This window comes from Mobula hypostoma, chromosome 13, assembly GCF_963921235.1.
Source record: "Mobula hypostoma chromosome 13, sMobHyp1.1, whole genome shotgun sequence".
NCBI classification, from domain to species: domain Eukaryota; kingdom Metazoa; phylum Chordata; class Chondrichthyes; order Myliobatiformes; family Myliobatidae; genus Mobula; species Mobula hypostoma.
Window position 1 is genome coordinate 23,045,245 of NC_086109.1, and position 18,667 is coordinate 23,063,911.

An 18,667-nucleotide genomic window follows, 5' to 3' on the forward strand; every position below is an offset into this window, starting at 1 on the left:
GTTGGTTGAGAGGTGAGCAGAGGCCTCAGTACAATCTTTTTTGCGGATCATGCAAGGAACCATCACCACCCACCCAGCATTTTCTGACACCCTTTAAAAAAAAAACACAGATCCCTGCAGTACATGTGAACAACTCCACATCATTATCCGCCAGCATTTCACGCCCCAGTCTTCCAGTTTGCTTGCACAGTGAACCTTTTGATTCAGGCCAAACTACATCTTGATGATACTTCATGCTAATATTCTTTGATCGTTATCATGTGCATCAGTCCATCTATGATGCAACTGTATGTGGACCAAGCCCAAGCAGTTTAATATATCCTTCTCCCATCCCTCCGCTGCATCTTAAGGGTTAGTTCAATTACATTTGGGACTGCAGAGTAACCCGATAAATTTGACATCAAAATCACAAGATTCTGTTCTCCCAACTTTTCAAATTGGTCAAGAACTGGTAATGAGCCTGCTGCTTCAAGATACAACTCAAATGCAAAGAAGAAACAAAAAACTGTAGAGCACGTGGAATCCTTTTTACAGGCTTGTCCATACGTGGTAAAGTAGCCAGCATAATCAAAGATCCACTCAACCAGAGTACTCTCTCTTCTCCCCCTTCAATCGGGCAGAAGGTACAAAAGCCTGAAAGCACATACCACCAGGCTCAAGAACAGCTCCTCTCCTTTTATAATAAGAGCATTAAATGGTCCCCTAGTACAATAAGGTGGACTCCTGACCTTATAACTACCTAGTTTCTGTTTTTATTGTTTACCTGCGCTGCACTTTCTCTGTAGTCATTACACTTCACAGTACGAATTATATAGGGGTCCTGCCAAAGGGTTTCAGCCCGAAATGTTGACTGTACTCTTTTCCCAGATGCTGCCTGGCCTTCTGAGTTCCTCCAGCATTTTACACACACTATAGTACATTGTTATTGCTATATCATGGTCTTCCTCAATGCACTGTGTAATGATTCAATGAACAATTTGCTTTTCATTGCATCTTGGTACAAGTGACAATAATAAACCAATTCAAATACCAATACCATCTTACACTGAGAGCCTGCAAGTGATTGGCAGCTCCTTGCTCCACTCCACGGGACCGCACTCTCTGTGCTGCACTCCTGCGATGGTTCCCTCTGGCTTTTCTGTTGTGATTTTATACCTGGAATTAAAGGATTTTGAGATGGTAAAGAACTAGCCAACCTCCAAGACGAACCAGGTGCTTCCACATTGAGACAGAGCTAATTCATTAAGTAATGAGAGTTCAGGACAATGATAGGGCTGCAGCTGGCAGATAGAGAGCTGCAAATTCAAAGGCCAGTTTGAATATCTGTGCAGAATGGGGGAGAAACACTGACAATTGTAATGATCCCGCTGTTCCTAATTATACCATCTACAGACTCATCTTTTGTTTATGCAACTGTCCCACTTAGAACATGAAGAGGCCCTTTGACACCCCATTTCTGTGCTAACCATGTCCGTTTAAATTGTACACATGCTCAATTCACTGCCTGTTCATGCATTTGTCTGACTGCCTCTTAAATGTCACCATCCCGTCTGTTTCCACCACCTCTTTTGGCAGTGCATCCTCAGCACCTACAACACTAGGATAAAAATTGCTTGCCTCTAAAATCACTTAAAATTTCCCTCCCTCACTTTAAATTTAAGACCTTGGAGCATTTGACATTACCACCCTGAGATTCAGACTGATAATTCATACTATGGCTTCCATTATTTTAAATATTGCTATAGTTGGGTCACCCCTCAACCTCCGAGGCTCCAGGGCAAACAATTCAAATCTGTCTAACTCTCCTGAGAGAGGATATTCACTGATCCGGGCAACATTCTGATTAGCCTCCCATGTACCCTCTCCAAATCCTCCTCACATCCTTCCAGTGGCGTGGCAACCAGAGCTACATATAATACTCGAAATCTGATTTGAACAGAGTTTTATACAGCTGCAACATGCCTTTCCGAATTTTATACTCACTGACTGAAATGTCACAGTAACGCAACATCCATCAGGGACTCCCACCATGCAGGACATGGCCTCTTCTCAATGCTGCCAACAGGAATAATGTACAGGAGCCTCAGGACTCACCACCGGACGTTTATTACCCCTCAAACATCATGCTCTTAAACCAAAGAGGACAACTTCACTCGCCCCACCATTGTAGTGTTCCCACAGCCTATAGACTCACTTTCAAGGACTCTTAAGCTCACGTTCAATATTATTTATTAATTATTACTTATTTTTGTATTTGCACACTGTTGTCTTTTGCAGACTGGTTGAACGCCCTAATTGGTGTGCTCTTTCACTGATTCAATTCTGGTTATTATTCTATTATTATTGAGTATGCCCACAAGAAAATGAATCTCAGGGTTATTATGGTGACATACAGATACTTCGATTATAAATGTATTTTGACTGCAAGCATGCCATTTCCATTCTTTACTATCCTATCAACTAGTATTGACACCATCAGAGAACTATAAACTCGCATCCCAAGAACCCTCCATACCTCAGTGCTCCAAAGGGCTCTGCCATTTACTTTCCTCTGAAATGTAACTACCCAAAGTGCGACACAGCACACTTGCTGGATTAAACTCCATCTGCCGGTTCTTCCCACGTTTCCAACTGGTCCACATCCAGCTGAATCCTGTAATGGCAAATCCTCACTATCTACCACTCCACTAATTGTGTCATCTGTAAAGTTCCTAATCAGCCCAAATCATATACATCACAAACAACATTGCCATTGTTTCTTTTATCCTTTAAGCTTTCTATGTATTTACTGTCATTTTTTTTCTGAACTCCTGATATGTATTTGTCTGAAATTTGTTGTTTCTGTAATTTTGTAAGACAGGTCTTCTATTCTACATGTGAATGATCCACTGATGCTACTCAACTTGCAGTATTCTTGATTTTTATTTTAAATTTCCAGGTACTGCAGTCTATTGCAATTGTAGATGTAATGGGATTGGATGGAAATGATTAATAAATTGATAGTACAACAGAAAGCGAAGCCTCTCTTTAGCATGCTTCAGGACTGGAGGATGTCCCAGAGTGTGCTTCAGCCAACGCACTTTTGATGTGTCAGGATAAGCGACAAATTCAAATAGTGGGAGAGTGTAGGACCAGAGGCCATATCCTCAGAATAGAAAGACACCGAATAGGAGGAATTTTTTCCACCACAGGTGGTGAAGCTGTGGAATTCATTGCCACCCGCAGCTGTGGCAGTCATGTCTTTAGGTACATTTAAAGCAGAGGTTGATTGGTTCTTGATTAGTAAAGGTGTCAAAGGCAAGAGAACGTGGTTGAGAGGGAAAATTAATTAGCCACAATCAAATGGTAGAGCAGACTCGATGGGCTGAATGGCCTAATTCTGCTCCCATGTCTTTTGGTCTAAGAAAGAAAAAAAGATAGTGTATTGGATGAGAGAACTACCCAAGCTAGAAATGATAGATGGTCGATATGGGAATGGAAAATTGCACCGAGTACTACAAGAAAGGTTTTGAAATTGACATACATCATCTCCTTATTCTTGCGAGGCCCTCCAAATGGAATGAAAGGTAGACTGCCAGTAGCTGCTTGGTAAAAGGTCACACCAATGCTCCACAGATCCACAGTGACTCCAAACTTCTTGTGTTGGGGTTTATGGAGCACAGCACGCTCATACATATCTGGGTGCTGTGAAAACACAGACAGATAGTTAAGATGCATTGACAGAGTGCTGAGAGTGGAAAAAAAAAACCTTCAACATATCCAATTGTTCAAGCTCCATCCCTGCCGACAGACACTCTCCAATTATTCTTCCATTCGGGACTAACCGTTGGCTGGAATGCTAATCAACAGAAGATGGAATCCTTCTAGTACGAATCTTTATGCCTCACTTGAGGTGGACAGCGTCAACAAGCTGGCTCACTTAGAATGACTGTACCCTTCATTTTATCTGGTGTCCACACAACAGCATTTCTGAAGAGTTGTTAGTAATTGTCACCAAAGTATTATTTCCCCTCTCGTGCTCCTGTGACAATTAGTTGACCTCAGGTAACTCAGCACAGAACATGAATGCAACATAAATTTGTCCTGACGCTTAATCTTATAACCCCAGTCTGGTCATCTACAACTTCAGACCCGTGAACATAAATGACCTCTGAAGTGGTCCAACAAGCCATTCAATACAAGGGCAGTTCGGGATAGGAATAAATGATAGTATTGCTAGTAATGTCCAACTTAAATCCAAAGGTAAAAAATGTAAGTTATTCAAACCACTTTTTAAAAATTAGTCATTCTCCCATTGTGTATCCATACAGTCATACAAGAATGAAAGACAAGGGCTCCTAGCTCTTATTCTGAGCAGGAAAGCCAGTTACTGATACCCACATGAAACTGAATATTTTCCTCCCATGAACTCGTGTTGTCACCAAGCTACCATTAGCCCAGAAGGTTCCACTGAAGTGTCCATATCTTGGCTGACATTGACCTTTCACTCAGAAGACACGGACTTTGCCAGCAGGACAGCCATTTATCACCATGACTTATTGTTCACAAGATGGTGGTTATGAGCTGCCATCTTCAAAACTCCTCCAAGAGAACTGCAGCTACAGCCACAGCGCTGTTGTGTTAGGAGTTCCAGGATTTTGACCTGACAGTGATGAAGGAATATATATACACTGACAATATATTTCCCAGTCAGGACGCTGTTCTCTTCAACAGGATCCTGAAGGGGCCCACGTTTCTACTCACTTGCTGCTCCTGTTCTTGCTGAGGGAGGGGATGAGTCTGGGAAGAGTTATGGAGGCAGACATCTAACTACAGTGCATTTTGCAGACGGATGGCATGGCAAACGTTCTACGCTGGTGGTGGAGAAAGTGAATGTTTCTGTCTATGGATGTGGGAGTGGGTGAGTTGGGGGTGCTTTGTCCTGGATGATATTGAACTTGGGGCCGCTGGAGCTGAACCAGGCACGCAACGAGCATTCCATCACATTTGAGCACCCTGGATGATGGTGGTCAGGAGCTAATCACTGCAGAATGTCCAATGGAAAATCCCTACAACTTTAATGGTGGGGACTCAGTGCTGGTAACTGCATTGAATGTCAAGAGTAGATGGCTCAACTTTCTCATGTACTAGTGTTTCTTGATGTTCATCTGGCCATGCCTAAATGTCACCCAGGACGTGCTGAATGGAGGCATAGACTCTTTCATTGTCTGAGCAGCTGCAATGGAACTCTGTCCCCGTCACCTCACTATCAACACCTCTTTAACGTTAGTCCCAAGAGAAGATTCGTGATATATGGAGTAGTAATTGAGTAAAACTTCAGTCAAATCAGTCTTTATCCTTCTAAGGACTAGGAAATATAGTTTGTGCTATCTGCCTTTGAATCTGAGATCATTGAAAGTCTATGCTTAATGTGTTTCACAAAGTGTGGTGTCCGGACCACAAACAGTGCTCCAACATAACCAGGACATTAACCATAATTTCTGCTCTCTATTATGTACTCCAGACAGAGGCCAGTCATTTTGATTATCTTTTGCACCAGTCCAAGCCATTTAGAACTATTATTATTTTTTTTTTAAAAATACACGGACCCACAAGGCTCTATAAACTCTGTTCAATCTCTCCATCACTCTGAAATGACCCTTTTATGATAAAGATGCTTCATCCTTTAAGTTTCAGTGGAAGGTGGAAAATTTGACTACACCAACTTTCAGTTGCCAACAGATTTCTGAACAGTCCATAAACATTACATTATTTTTGCACAATTTTTATATTATCTGTATATTTCTTATTGTAAATTATCATACATTTTATGTATTGCACTGTACTGCTACTGCAAAACAACAAGTTTCATGACTTATGTCAGTGTTAATAAACCCGATTCTGATTTGGACTTCCGCCCAAATATTTGATGTAGTTTGGATTTAAGCACCGTCAGTAACAGTATATCATCAGCTTCAACTGTGGCAGAACTTGTCACATGGACAATGTTTAATCCATTTAGAAATAAAAAATGCTCATGGCATTCTTCACCTTTACAGATACAGTGACATACTAACGATACTATTGGAATGATAACTCACCAAATATTCTTCAGTCCCATACAGTGACATGAACTGTTCACCATCCTCCAGTTCTCTGGCTGCTCCGAAGTCAGTCAGTTTATAGATAGATTGACCGTCTTCTCCAACCACTCGCATGATGTTCCCCGGCTTAATGTCCCGGTGCACAACTCCATTTTCTCTCAGCTGATTCATGCCAGCAACTGGTACAAATAATTTCAGAACACATCAGTGATAATAAACTTGACTCGGATTCTGAAAGAGCGAATTGTTGCAACGAAGGAGGAGAAAAAAAAACAACATCCAGTCAAGATCCAACTGTCAGGCTGTCACTTTTGAAATGACTCTTATTCCCATCATAACTGAACGAGACAGCCCCTTGCCTACATAGAGTGAAAGTAATCAGGTAAACTTTCACCCTGAATCTTTTCAGGGTTGACCTCTTCAGCACAATGCTTACAGCAATAAAGCAGATCGCAGTTTCCTAATGTAAATAGTACATTGGGTACACAGTATGTTATTCCACTGCTCAAGCTGGATTTGACATAAAATGTAATGTGATGACAATACGGTTCAGATAGCCTAGAAACTGTTTAATGTCCTGTGACTTGGAAGTGAGAGGTTTGTCTGGACATTCAAAGAGTGTCTCAATAAATCCCTTACTACTCAAAAGAGGCATTTACATTTCCCATGTCCTCCAACTCCTCCACTCATTGTACTCCTCTCGCACCTTCCTGCCAACACCAATATTTACAGCAGCCAGTTATCGCACTAACACCTCTTTAGGACATGAGAGGAAATGATTGCCTCTGTGCTAACTCCACACAAACAGCACTCGAGGTCGTAACTGAGCCAGGAAGACCGTGGCCCTTACTGCTGCTATGCTCCACCACCCTTGAGAGTGGGTACTGCCCAACAGAAGACGTTTCCCTCAGTTCTTTCACTTCTTCCTGCCCCAGCCACCAATTTTCCAGATTCCGCCACCCCCACCACCCTGTGACCAACCCAACTTTAATCAAACTAAATGCAATCAGCTGAGTCTTACCAACACTCTGTAGCACAATCAGGAACTCAGATTCCGAAAGGCCAAAAGCATTTTCTGATTCTTCCAAAACATTGAGTAGACTTCCACCGGCACAGTATTCCATCACAAGGACCTTCTGCTTGGTGCTTCCCTGGTGGATGGGCACACAGAAGAATGTCTGAATCTCACTATTCAGGACTGAGGGACCAACATGCAAGGTGACGGCGCCTGGGTTGGTGTCCACATCGCATTTGGCAACTGGCCACTTGTAAAGACCGGTCCGGGACAACCAGCGGGCTGTGAGGTTTTGGAATGAGTGCATTTGGTGGATCTTGGGATCTATTGGGGTTCTAGGGACAGAAGTAGTATTCTGTTTCTCCCTTAGGTGAGACGAAAACCTAAAAAAACTTTTTTTTTGTTATTTTGTTAACTGCTTACCAGAGGTCTGGAGGATTCCCTTTCTGAACTGATGTTTAGAGCAAGGATTGGGGAGGGTGAATACAATAGTTTCAGAGAGCTTGGAGCTAGTCTTTGAGCAACAGAAGATTGATTTCTCTGATACGTGTTGTTTCTTAGGTAATCCTCATGTGGTATTCATTACAAATTCTGGTGGTGAATGAGGGGAGTAATTGGATGTGGAGCAAAGGTTTTTAAAAAAAAACTTGTCTCACTTTTAAACAACATTTTTTCTACATGGGGTGACAATATAGAACTCACCACTTCCTCCACGGCAAACAGCTTGACAATATTCTTGTGGTTTAATTTGCGTAACATTTCAAACTCTCTCATCTGCACTTCGTAAGGGCGCATGTAACTGACATGATTAAACACCTTGACAGCATAATGATCTCCAGTTTGCTGTGAAGTAGATGTTGAAACAGTTACAAACTGTATAAGAGCGGGGGAAAACACAGCAAAATTTAACCCATTTATCATTTCATCAGGCACTTCAGTGTCTCCACAACACCAACAGGCCATGTGGCCCATCTTGTCCATGCCAAGCTATTAAATCTACCTAGTCCCGTTGACCTGCACCCATACCATAGCTCTCCATGCATATCCAATCCATGTAGCTATACAAATGTCTCCTAAATATTGAAATCAAACTTGCATCCACCACTTCCACTGGCAGCCTGTTCCACATTCTCACCACCCTTTGAGTGCAGAAATTCCCCCTCATGTCTCCCTTACACACTTCACCTTTCACCCTTAACCCATGACTTCTGGTTATCATTCCACCCCACCCCACCCCAGAGGAAAAAGCTGCTTGCATTTACCCTATCTATACCCCTCATTACTTTGTATACCTCTATCAAATCTCCTCTCAATCTTCTACTCTCTAAGGAATACAATCCTAGCCTATTCAATCTTTCCCTATAACTCAGGTCCTCAACTCCTGGCAATATCCTTGCAAATTTTCTCTGCACTTTTTCCAATCTTATTGACATCTTTCCGGTAGTTAGCACACAATACTCCAAATTAGGTCTCACCAATGTCTTGAACAACTTCAACACAATATCCCAACTCTTGTACACAATACTTTGATTTACGAAGGCCAATGATTCAAAAGCTTTCTTTACAAACCTATCTATCTGTAGTGCCACTTCCAGAATTATGGATCTGTATTCCCAGATCTCTCTGCTCTACCACAATCCAGGAAAATTTTTAATTGGGGAAATTTTTAATTATGAGGCTATAAGGCTAGAACTTGCAGGTGTGAATTGGGGTGATGTTTTTGCAGGGAAATGTACTATGGACATGTGGTCAATGTTTAGGGATCTCTTGCAGGATTTTAGGAATAAATTTGTCCCAGTGAGGAAGATAAAGAATGGTAGGGTGAAGGAACCATGGGTGACAAGTGAGGTGGAAAATCTAGTCAGGTGGAAGGTGGCAGCATACATGAGGTTTAGGAAGCAAAGATCAGATGGGTCTATTGAGGAATATAGGGTAGCAAGAAAGTAGCTTAAGAAGGGGCTGAGGAGAGCAAGAAGGGGGCATGAGAAGGCCTTGGCGAGTAGGGTAAAGGAAAACCCCAAGGCATTCCTCAATTATGTGAAGAACAAAAGGATGACAGGAGTGAAGGTAGGACCAATTAGAGATAAAGGTGGGAAGATGTGCCTGGAGGCCGTGGAAGTGAGTGAGGTCCTCAATGAATACTTCTCTTCGGTATTCCCCAATGAGAGGGAACTTGATGATGGTGAGGACAATATGAGTGAGGTTGATGTTCTGGAGCATGTTGGTATTAAGGGAGAAGTGGTGTTGGAGTTGTTAAAATACATTAGGATGGATAAGTCCCTGGGGCCTGACGGAATATTCCCCAGGCTGCTCCACGAGGCGAGGGAAGAGATTGCTGAACCTCTGGCTAGGATCATTATGTCCTCGTTGTCCACGGGAATGGCACTGGAGGATTGGAGGGAGGCGAGTGCTGTCCCTTTGTTCAAAAAAGGTAGCTGGGATAGTCTGGGTAATTACAGACCAGTGAGCCTTACATCTGTGGTGGGAAAGCTGTTGGAAAAGATTCTTAGAGATAGGATCTCTGGGCATTTAGAGAATCATGGTCTGATCAGGGACAGTCAGCATGGCTTTGTGAAGGGCAGATCGTGTCTAACAAGCCTGATAGAGTTCTTTGAGGAGGTGACCAGGCATATAGATGAGGGTAGTGCAGTGGATGTGATCTACATGGATTTTAGCAAGGCATTTGACAGGTTCCACACGGTAGGCTTATTCAGCAAGACAAGAGGCATGGGATCAAGGGAAGTTTGGCGAGGTGGATTCAGAATTGGCTTGCCTGCAGAAGGCAGAGGGTCGTGGTGGAGGGAGTACATTCAGATTGGAGAGATGTGACTAGTGCAAGGATGTGACAGTCCCACAAGGATCTGTTCTGGGACCTCTACTCTTCGTGATTTTTATTAACGACCTGGATGTGGAGGTAGAAGGGTGGGTTGGCAAGTTTGCAGACGACACAAAGGTTGGTGGTGTTGTAGATAGTGTAGAGGATTGTTGAAGATTGCAGAGAGACATTGATAGGATACAGAAGTGGGCTGAGAAGTGGCAGATGGAGTTCAACCCGGAGAAGTGTGAGGTGGTACACTTTGGAAGGACAAACTCCAAGGCAGAGTACAAAGTAAATGGCAGGATACTTGGTAGTGTGGAGGAGCAGAGGGATCTGGGGCTACATGTCCACAGATCACTGAAAGTTGCCTCACAGGTAGATAGGATAGTTAAGAAAGCTTACGGGGTGTTAGCTTTCATAAGTCGAGGGATAGAGTTTAAGAGTCGCGATGTAATGGTGCAGCTCTATAAAACTCTGCTTAGGCCACACTTGGAGTACTGTCAACACACATAAAAGTTGTTGGTGAACGCAGCAGGCCGGGCAGCATCGCTAGGAAGAGGTACAGTCGATGTTTCGGGCTGAGACCCTTCGTCAGGAGTCCTGACTGTACCTCTTCCTAGAGATGCTGCCTGGCCTGCTGCGTTCACCAGCAACTTTTATGTGTGTTGATTGAAATTCCAGCATCTGCAGATTTCCTCGTGACTTGGATTACTGTGTCCAGTTCTGGTCGCCTCACTATAGGAAGGATGTGGAAGCATTGGAAAGGGTACAGAGGAGATTTACCAGTATGCTGCCTGGTTTAGAGAGTATGCATTATGATCAGAGATTAAGGGAGCTAGAACTTTATTCTTTGGAGAGAAGGAGGATGAGAGGAGATATGATGGAGGTGTACAAGATATTAAGAGGAATAGATAGAGTGGATAGCCAGCACCTCTTCCCCAGGGCACCACTGCTCAATACAAGAGGACATGGCTTTAAGGTAAGGGGCGGGAAGTTCAAGGGGGATATTAGAGGAAGGTTTTTTACTCAGAGAGTGGTTGGTGCGTGGAATGCACTGCCTGAGTCAGTGGTAGAGGCAGATACACTAGTGAAGTTTAAGAGACTACTAGACAGGTATATGAAGGAATTTAAGGTGGGGGGTTATATGGGAGGCAGGGTTTGAGGGTCGGCACAAGATTGTGGCCCTGTAACGTGCTGTACTATTCTATGTTCTATGTAATCCTCAGTGCCCTCACACTCACCGTGCAAGTCCTACCCCGGTTAGACCTCCCAAAGTACAACACATCACACTTGTCTAAATTCTATCTGCCATTTTTCCAGCCTATTTTCCCCGGTTGTTCCAGATCCCACTGTAAGCTTTGATAGTTTCCCATGCTGTCCACTACACCCCCCAATCTTGCTGTTATCTGCAAATTTGCTAATCCAAGTTACCAAATTATCCACCGAATCATTGATGTAGATGACAAACAGTGGATCCAGCACTGATCCCAGAGGCACACCACTAGTCACAGGTCTCCAATCAGAGAGGCAACCATCTACTGCTGCTCCCTGGCTCCTAGAATACCTTCCAATAACTTTCCCACTACCGATTTCAGTTTCTCCAGCCTACAATTTATTCGCCTATTTTTAAGAGCCTTTCTTAAACAACAAAACATTAACTATCCTCCAATCGTCCAGCACCTTACTTGTGGCTAACGATGTTTCAAATTTCTCTGCTAAGGCCCTTGTATTTTCCGTACAAGCCTCCCACAGGCTCCAAGAGAGGATATAGTCAGGCCCTTGGGATTTATCCACCCTAATTTTCCTCAAGAAACTCCTTCTCTGTATTCTGTATATAGTCCATGAACACACTACTGCTTTGCTTCAATTATATATGCTGTGTCCATCTCCCGAGTTAATACAGATGCCAAAAAAAATCAATTTAAGGTCTCTTTTGGTTCTATGAATAGATGATCACTATGATCTTCTAGAGGACCAATTTTGTTCCTTGCTTTTGCTCTTAATATATCTGTAGAAGCCCTTGGGATTCTCCTGCACTTTGTCTGCTTGAGCAACCTCGCACCTTCTTTTAGCCCTCTTGATTTCTTTTTAAGTGTTCTGCTGTATTTTTAAAAAAAAATATTCAAGTACCTCATTTGCTCCTTCCTGCCTATACCTGCTATGAACCTTTTTCTTAACCAGGGCTCAAAATCCCTCAAATCTATTAACCTTGCCTTTCATCCTGACTATGTACTCCCAAATATTACTTTTGAAGGGCTCCCATTTACCAGGTACACTTTTGCCAGAACACAACTTGCCCCAATCCACTTACCAGATGCTTTCCCAAACTATCAACATTGGCCTTTCTCCAATTTGGACTCTCAATCCAAGGGCCAGATCCAACCTTTCTCTCAAAATATATTCAATTCAGTATCTCCATTTATTGCACAATCGTCCTGCTTGTGAACTTCTTGTGACCATTACTGTTTAGATAAAATTAGTGCTTTGGTCTTATACACTGTTCCCCAATTTTAACCATTTCCTGAGATTTGAGTCATCATCACCAATTATTTCAAGTATTTGTAATTTTCCCTTCTTCTGAAAGTGTCAACTCCTCATGGGGATGCAGTTCCACACAGAGACAAAGTAGAGATCCATCTGAAGTTGGAAAATCGGAGAACCCCTCTCCAAACTGCTGTTGGAAATGGTCATCTCTCTGCATCCTCTTTATCCATCCGCTAAGTTGTAAAGGATCCCACAGAACCACCTGAAGACCAGTGGTTTCAACCAGCTAATTAACTAAAGATTCTGGCTATAATTTCTTTGTCAGCCATGGGGCCTCACTGCAAGACGCTCCCGTTCAATTCCGCAAGCCCAACCTCCCACCCAATTCCCAAGCCCACTCTCACCCACTTCCTAACCCCCAACCTCCCACTACTCTGAACTCTACCCTCTCACTCCCTCTATCCCACTCTCACTCATTTCCACACTCCATCCTCATTTTACTCCCAACCTTTCCTGGAAATGCCTGCAAAAAATGAATCTCAAAATAGTATATGGTGACTTTGATTAAAAAAAATTACTTAGACTTTTCCTCTCAACATCTTCACCAATCTCACTCTCAACCTTTTCTTAATCCCATCCCCTCATCCTAGTCCCAGCCCTATTCTTATTTCCTGCAATCCCATCCTGCTTCCAATCCCTGCCTCCCAACCACACTCTCTCACCCTATTCTTCGATCCCCGTTGATATCCACTAACCATTCTGATTTTTCAGTAATTTACTCAAATCCATCCAGGTGAAGAGACCAATTTTCCCACGACTTTCCTTGTTTATCCAAATGTCCCAATTGCTACCCAAAGCTTGGTGCTTAAACTTAATTTGAGGAGGTAAAATGTACTGTACCTTGCGACGTGCTTTATACACACTTGCAGTTGCTCCTTGCCCGAGGACATCACTAAGTAACCAGAGGTAATTCGCAGTGCTCTGCATCCCCGGTTTAGGAAATAAACTTTAGGGTTCTTCTGGCTATTAGAAGCAAAGCAATAAATCAGAATCTAGGGCTGAAAAGCTAAGCCTCTTCCCTCTTCCTTTCTGGTCCCAATGAAGGGTTTTGGCCCAAAACATCAACTGATTATTCTTTTCCATGTTTGCTTCCTGGTCTGTTGCGCTCCTCCAGCATTTTGTGTGTGTTACTCTGTGCAGAAAATTATGATGGACCTCAGTAGAATAGAGGATACAGAATATGGTGCAGCAGCCAGCAAAATCAAAGAGCCTTCCCACCCTATTTATCACCTTTTCTCCTCTCTTTCCACCAAGCAGAAGATACAAAGCCTGAAGACACGCATCCACCAGGCCCAAGAACGGTTTCTACTCTTCTTCACAAGATTTTTTTAAAACAGACCTCTTGTATGATAAAGATGAACAGCTGATCTCTCAGTATGAGACAGTGCATGTACATACACACACACGTACTTTTACATACATAGTGCCTATGGGAAGTATTCTCCCCCCACCGCCCCAAGAAGTTTTCATGCTTTATTGTTTTACAACATTGAATCAGTGGATTTAATTTGGCTTTTTTGACACTGATCAACAGAAGACTCCCATGTCAAAGGGAAAACAGATGTCTACAAAGTGATCTAAATTAATTACTAATATAAAACACAAAATAATTGATGGCACAAGTATTCACTCCCCCCCCCCCTTTAATATGACACAACAAATCATCACTGGTGCAGCCAACTGGTTTTAGAAGTCACATAATTGGATAAACAGAGATTAGCTCCACATCTCCAAAGGAGACTAAAGGTGTTTCAATGACTGTAGTAAACATACACCCGTATCTGGAAGGTCCAACTGCTGGTGAGCCAGTATCCTGGCAAAAACTACACCAAGACAAAAGAGCACTCCAAGCAACTCTGCAAGAAGGTTTTGGAAAAGCAAAATTCAGGAGATGGATACAAGAAAATTTCTAAGTCATTGAATATCCTTTGAAGTTCAGTTAAATCAATCAAGAAATAGAATATGACACAGGTGTAAATCTGCTTACAGCAGACCATCCTCAAAAACTGAGTGACTGTGCAAGAAGGGGACTAGTGAGGGAGGCCACCAAGAGACCCATGTCAGCTCTTGGAGGAATTACAAGCTTCAGTGGCTGAGATGAGAGACTGCGCATACAACAACTGTTACCCGGGTGCTTCACCAGTCGCAGCTTTATGGGAAAGTGACAAAGAGAAAGCCACCATTGGAAAAAAAGACTCACATGAAATCCCAGTTAGAGTTTGTCAGAAGGCATGTGTGAGATTCTTAAGTCAGCTGGAAGGTGATTCTATGGTCTGATGAAACCAAAATTGAGCTTTTTAGCCATCAGACTAAACACTGTTTGGTGGAAGCCAAATACCACAGGTCATCAAAAACACACCATCCCTACCGTGAAGCATGGTGGTGGCTGCATCATGCTGTGGGAATGCTTCACTGCAGCAGGCCCTGGAAGGCTTGTGAAGGTAGAGGATAAAATGAGTGCAGCAAAGTACCGGGAAATCCTACAGGAAAACCTGATGCAGTCTGCAAAAGAACTGCAACTTGGGAGAAGATATTTTCCAGCAAGATACTAACCCCCAAGCATAAAGCCAAAGCTACACAGGAATGGCTTAAAAACATGTCCTGGAGTGGGCAAGTCAGGGTCCAGACTGAGAATGTGTGGCTGGACTTGAAAAGGGCTGTTCACTCATAATCCCCATGCAATCTGACAGAGCTTGACCAGTTTTGTGAAGAATGGGGAAAAATTTATCCACAGAGACTCAAGGCTGCCAAAGATGCATCTACTAAATATAGACGTGAAAGGGGTGAATACATATGCAATTAATTATATTGATTTATATTTGTAATTAATTTAGATCACCTTGTAGAGATCTGTTTTCACTTTGACATGAAAGCGTCTTTTCTGTTGATCCGTATTGAAAAAAACAAATTAAATCCCCTGTGATGCAATGTTGTAAAACAATAAAACATGAAAACTTCCAAGAGGGGGGTGAATACTTTTTATAAGCATTGTATTCCTGTATGGTTGAATGGAAATTAAACTTGAATTTGGTTTTAATTTGACTTCCTGTCACTGCAACACTATACTCTGCATTGCTTTTCCCTTTGTACTACCTCAATGTATTTAGGTTTTGGAATGTTCTGTACAGTTGGCAAGCAAGGCAGAGATTCTTCAGTCTAACACACACAAAACGCTGGAAGAACTCAACAAGTCAATCAGTAAAACAGGCTTTTCCGGTTGACACCCTTCATCATTGCACTTTGGTACATGTGACAACAATAAACCAATTACCACTAGAGAGCAGCTGCAGATAATATGCAGTTCTGGTAAACAAATAAAGAGCAAGGATCACGATGACATAGATTGGGAGGGTAAGAATTTAACTTAAGCACATGAAAGATCCATTCAATACAATGACTGTGAGACTGAAGCTGTCCTCAAGTCTGGTGGCATGTGCTTTCAGCCTTTCATACCTACTGTCCAACAGGAGAGAGAATGGAGAATAACCGGGTGGGTGGGGTTTTTGATTACATTGGCTGCTCTCCTGTAGATTCAATGATCCCAGAGATACCCCACTCATTTAGACTTGCCCACTTGAAAAAGACCCGTCAGCTTACTGATCAACTGAGCAGCCATGAATGCCAAATGTCTGATCCCTGCTCCCACTCATTTCTTTCCACCTCTCTATCCCTGCCTTCATCTGCATAATTGTCATCCTCAGTCCATGAACCTTTATCACAACATCTGATTGGTTGCCTTTTGTGAGGTCAAATAAACTTCATCCACTGGCTCCTCTCAAATTCATGGTTTTAAGTTTCACTCCAGAGTCCTGTACACAAAATTCTGATACTCCAAAGCAGCCCAGTGGGGCATAGCACTGTTAAACCAACATAACACTGGAGAAACCTACAGACTCTTACAGCTATCTTGAGTAAACCACTTCCGAACCTATCACTTGCAAAAATACTAATCCATTCTCACAGATTCTCAGCCTTTACCACATCCATTCCTCAGATGACACTTTCCATCTGCGAGGTCCCCATTTTTTCCAAGAAAGGGGGTTTCCTTCCACCACCATCAATGCTGTCCTCGCCGGCACCTCCTCCATTTCCCATCCTTCTGCCCTCTCCCCACCATCATAGTAGGGAGAGGGTTCTCCTTGTCTTTACCCCCCACCCCGTGAGGCTCCATATCCAGCACATCATTCTCCACAACTTGTTATTTCCCAACGGGATCTTACCACCAAGCACACCTTTCCCTCTCCACTAGCCGCAGGGTTTGCTCTCTACACAACTTCCTTGTCCATACATCCCTCCCCATTGATCTTCCTCCTGGCACTTATCACTGCAAGCAGGACAAGTGCTGCACCTCCTGCCTCACCCCAAACAGTCCTTGCAGATGAGGCAGGTGTAGGAGGAAGATCAATGGGAAGGGACGTGTGGACAAGGGAGGCACATATCCCTAACAGTTCATCTGTGAATCTGTGTCCAGTGCTCCCAATGCAGCCTCCTCTACACCATATCAGATTAGGGAGATGCTTTGTTCAGCAGCTACACTCTGTCCACCACAAAAGGTAGGTCTCCCAGTAGCTACTACCCATTTGAACTTGACTTCCCATTTCCTTTAAGACATGTCCTTCCCATGGTCTACTCTACTGCCATAATCAGGCCAAACTCAGTTTGGGGTTGCTCGACCTCACATTCCATTTGGTTAGCCTCCAACCTGATGGCATGAACATCAACTTCTCCCTCAGCTCTTTTTTCATTTCACATCCTGGTAACCTGGTCAACCCTGCTCTTCCCCTCATCTGCCCATCACCTTCCTCTGGTCCCCCTCCTTCCCCTTGGTCCAATCTGTCCTCTATTAGACTCCTTATTCAGCCCTTCGCTTCACCCACTTACACACCCTCCCCACCCACCTTCCCCCTTACCCGGTCTCACCTAGCACCTGCCAGCTCGTACTCCTTCCCATCTCCCCCCGTCCGCCACCTTCTCAGAATGGCTTCTGCCCGCCTTCCTTTCCAATCCGGATGAAGGGTCTCGGCCTGAAACATCGACTGTCTACTCCCCTGCTGCGTTACCGGCTGAGTTCCTCCAGCATCCTGTGTGGTGTTGTTGTTCAAGATTTCAGCATCTGCAGAACCTCATGTGTTCATAACAATGCACATCACCAATATCCAGAAAAGATCTTGCAAACACAGCAGAGGCGGGAAGTTGCGCAGGGGAGTTCCCTCCACAATATTTAACTTTCCAGCACTTTAATCAAATGCTCTCCTGCGTGGCAGGCCACCTCCACCGTACTGTACTACCTCAGTAGTAAAGTTTCACTGTGTCACTGTAGATCCTCAGGACTTTATACTGAGACAGGTTTATTCTTCCGGATAGGTCCCGCGCCTGACTTAACGAATTTTGGAAACAATAATCTTTCGAAGTGCAACTGAACCAAAAAGGGCTTAGCAGGCGTCGTTAAAGGTCCGAACTCACCTAGTTCCGAATCAAACCTTGAATTAGTTTTCGCTTCTCAATATCTTAAAGTTCAGCTCACCCCCGCCACAGAGCGGCGGACCTCGCAGTCCCAGGGTTCTCAGAACAGCAATAGAAATTGAAACTAAAGCGTGTCGCTTTCACTTCGTCGTTCTTTCACAGCCTGCGGTACCCTAACTTCCCGTCACGCCGACGCGTCGGGTGCAAACGCTATCTGTTCAGGCTTCACTCACTATCTGGAAGGGGTGGGGTTCATGTCACGGGTCACCGCCCACGTAACTCATGAGAATAATCACAGGATCACTCCGAACCCTTTAAAAATTGATGTTCTAACATTCACAGGGCGCGGGGAACTGTTGGATCTCGACCAATGGAGTCTGGAGCCACTTGACATTAGGGAAGTTTATTGTTTTTAATGGCTGAGAGAATGGGGGAATTGGTAAAGGTCGTCAGATGAAACTTTTGGTCTAAACCATGCTGACAGAACAATCTTAAATGTTACTGACCTGCAAATTCCTTGTATTCCCCTCCGACGTCACCCTCACTAAAACAGATCAGCTGTTTATGATCGTCTTGCTGTCTGAGGGGTCTTACTATGTGCAGTTTGGCTTCTGCAGTTCTTACACTGTTTATAACTGTGCACCCCACTTATTAGGGCCAGCCCGTGCGGAGGGGAGATGGCGATGTCCAGGTCAGTTTGCTTCAAGGTCCGGTCATTCACGGACCAAGCCGACTGTCTGTCCC

At 43.6% G+C, this 18,667-nt stretch overlaps 1 protein-coding gene across 5 annotated transcripts in view; it reads right to left on the bottom strand.

The window, feature by feature from the left end:
• The window catches only part of ikbke (inhibitor of nuclear factor kappa B kinase subunit epsilon), a 61,328-nt gene extending 43,226 nt beyond the window's left edge, over positions 1-18,102 (bottom strand). For 4 of the 5 annotated variants that reach the window (XR_010020098.1, XR_010020097.1, XM_063065450.1 and 1 more), the window contains exons 1-7: positions 17,924-18,102; positions 13,301-13,423; positions 7,801-7,941; positions 7,105-7,234; positions 6,081-6,262; positions 3,524-3,684; positions 1,045-1,155 (exon numbers count right to left, since the gene is read on the bottom strand). Coding sequence is in view for 3 of the 5 variants with exons in the window: in XM_063065450.1 (XP_062921520.1) it covers positions 1,045-1,155; positions 3,524-3,684; positions 6,081-6,262; positions 7,105-7,234; positions 7,801-7,941; positions 13,301-13,387 (812 nt within the window). In the remaining 2 variants the exon portion in view is untranslated. The other variant, XM_063065451.1, reaches the window with a different exon arrangement.
• Positions 18,103-18,667: the final 565 nt, after the last annotated feature.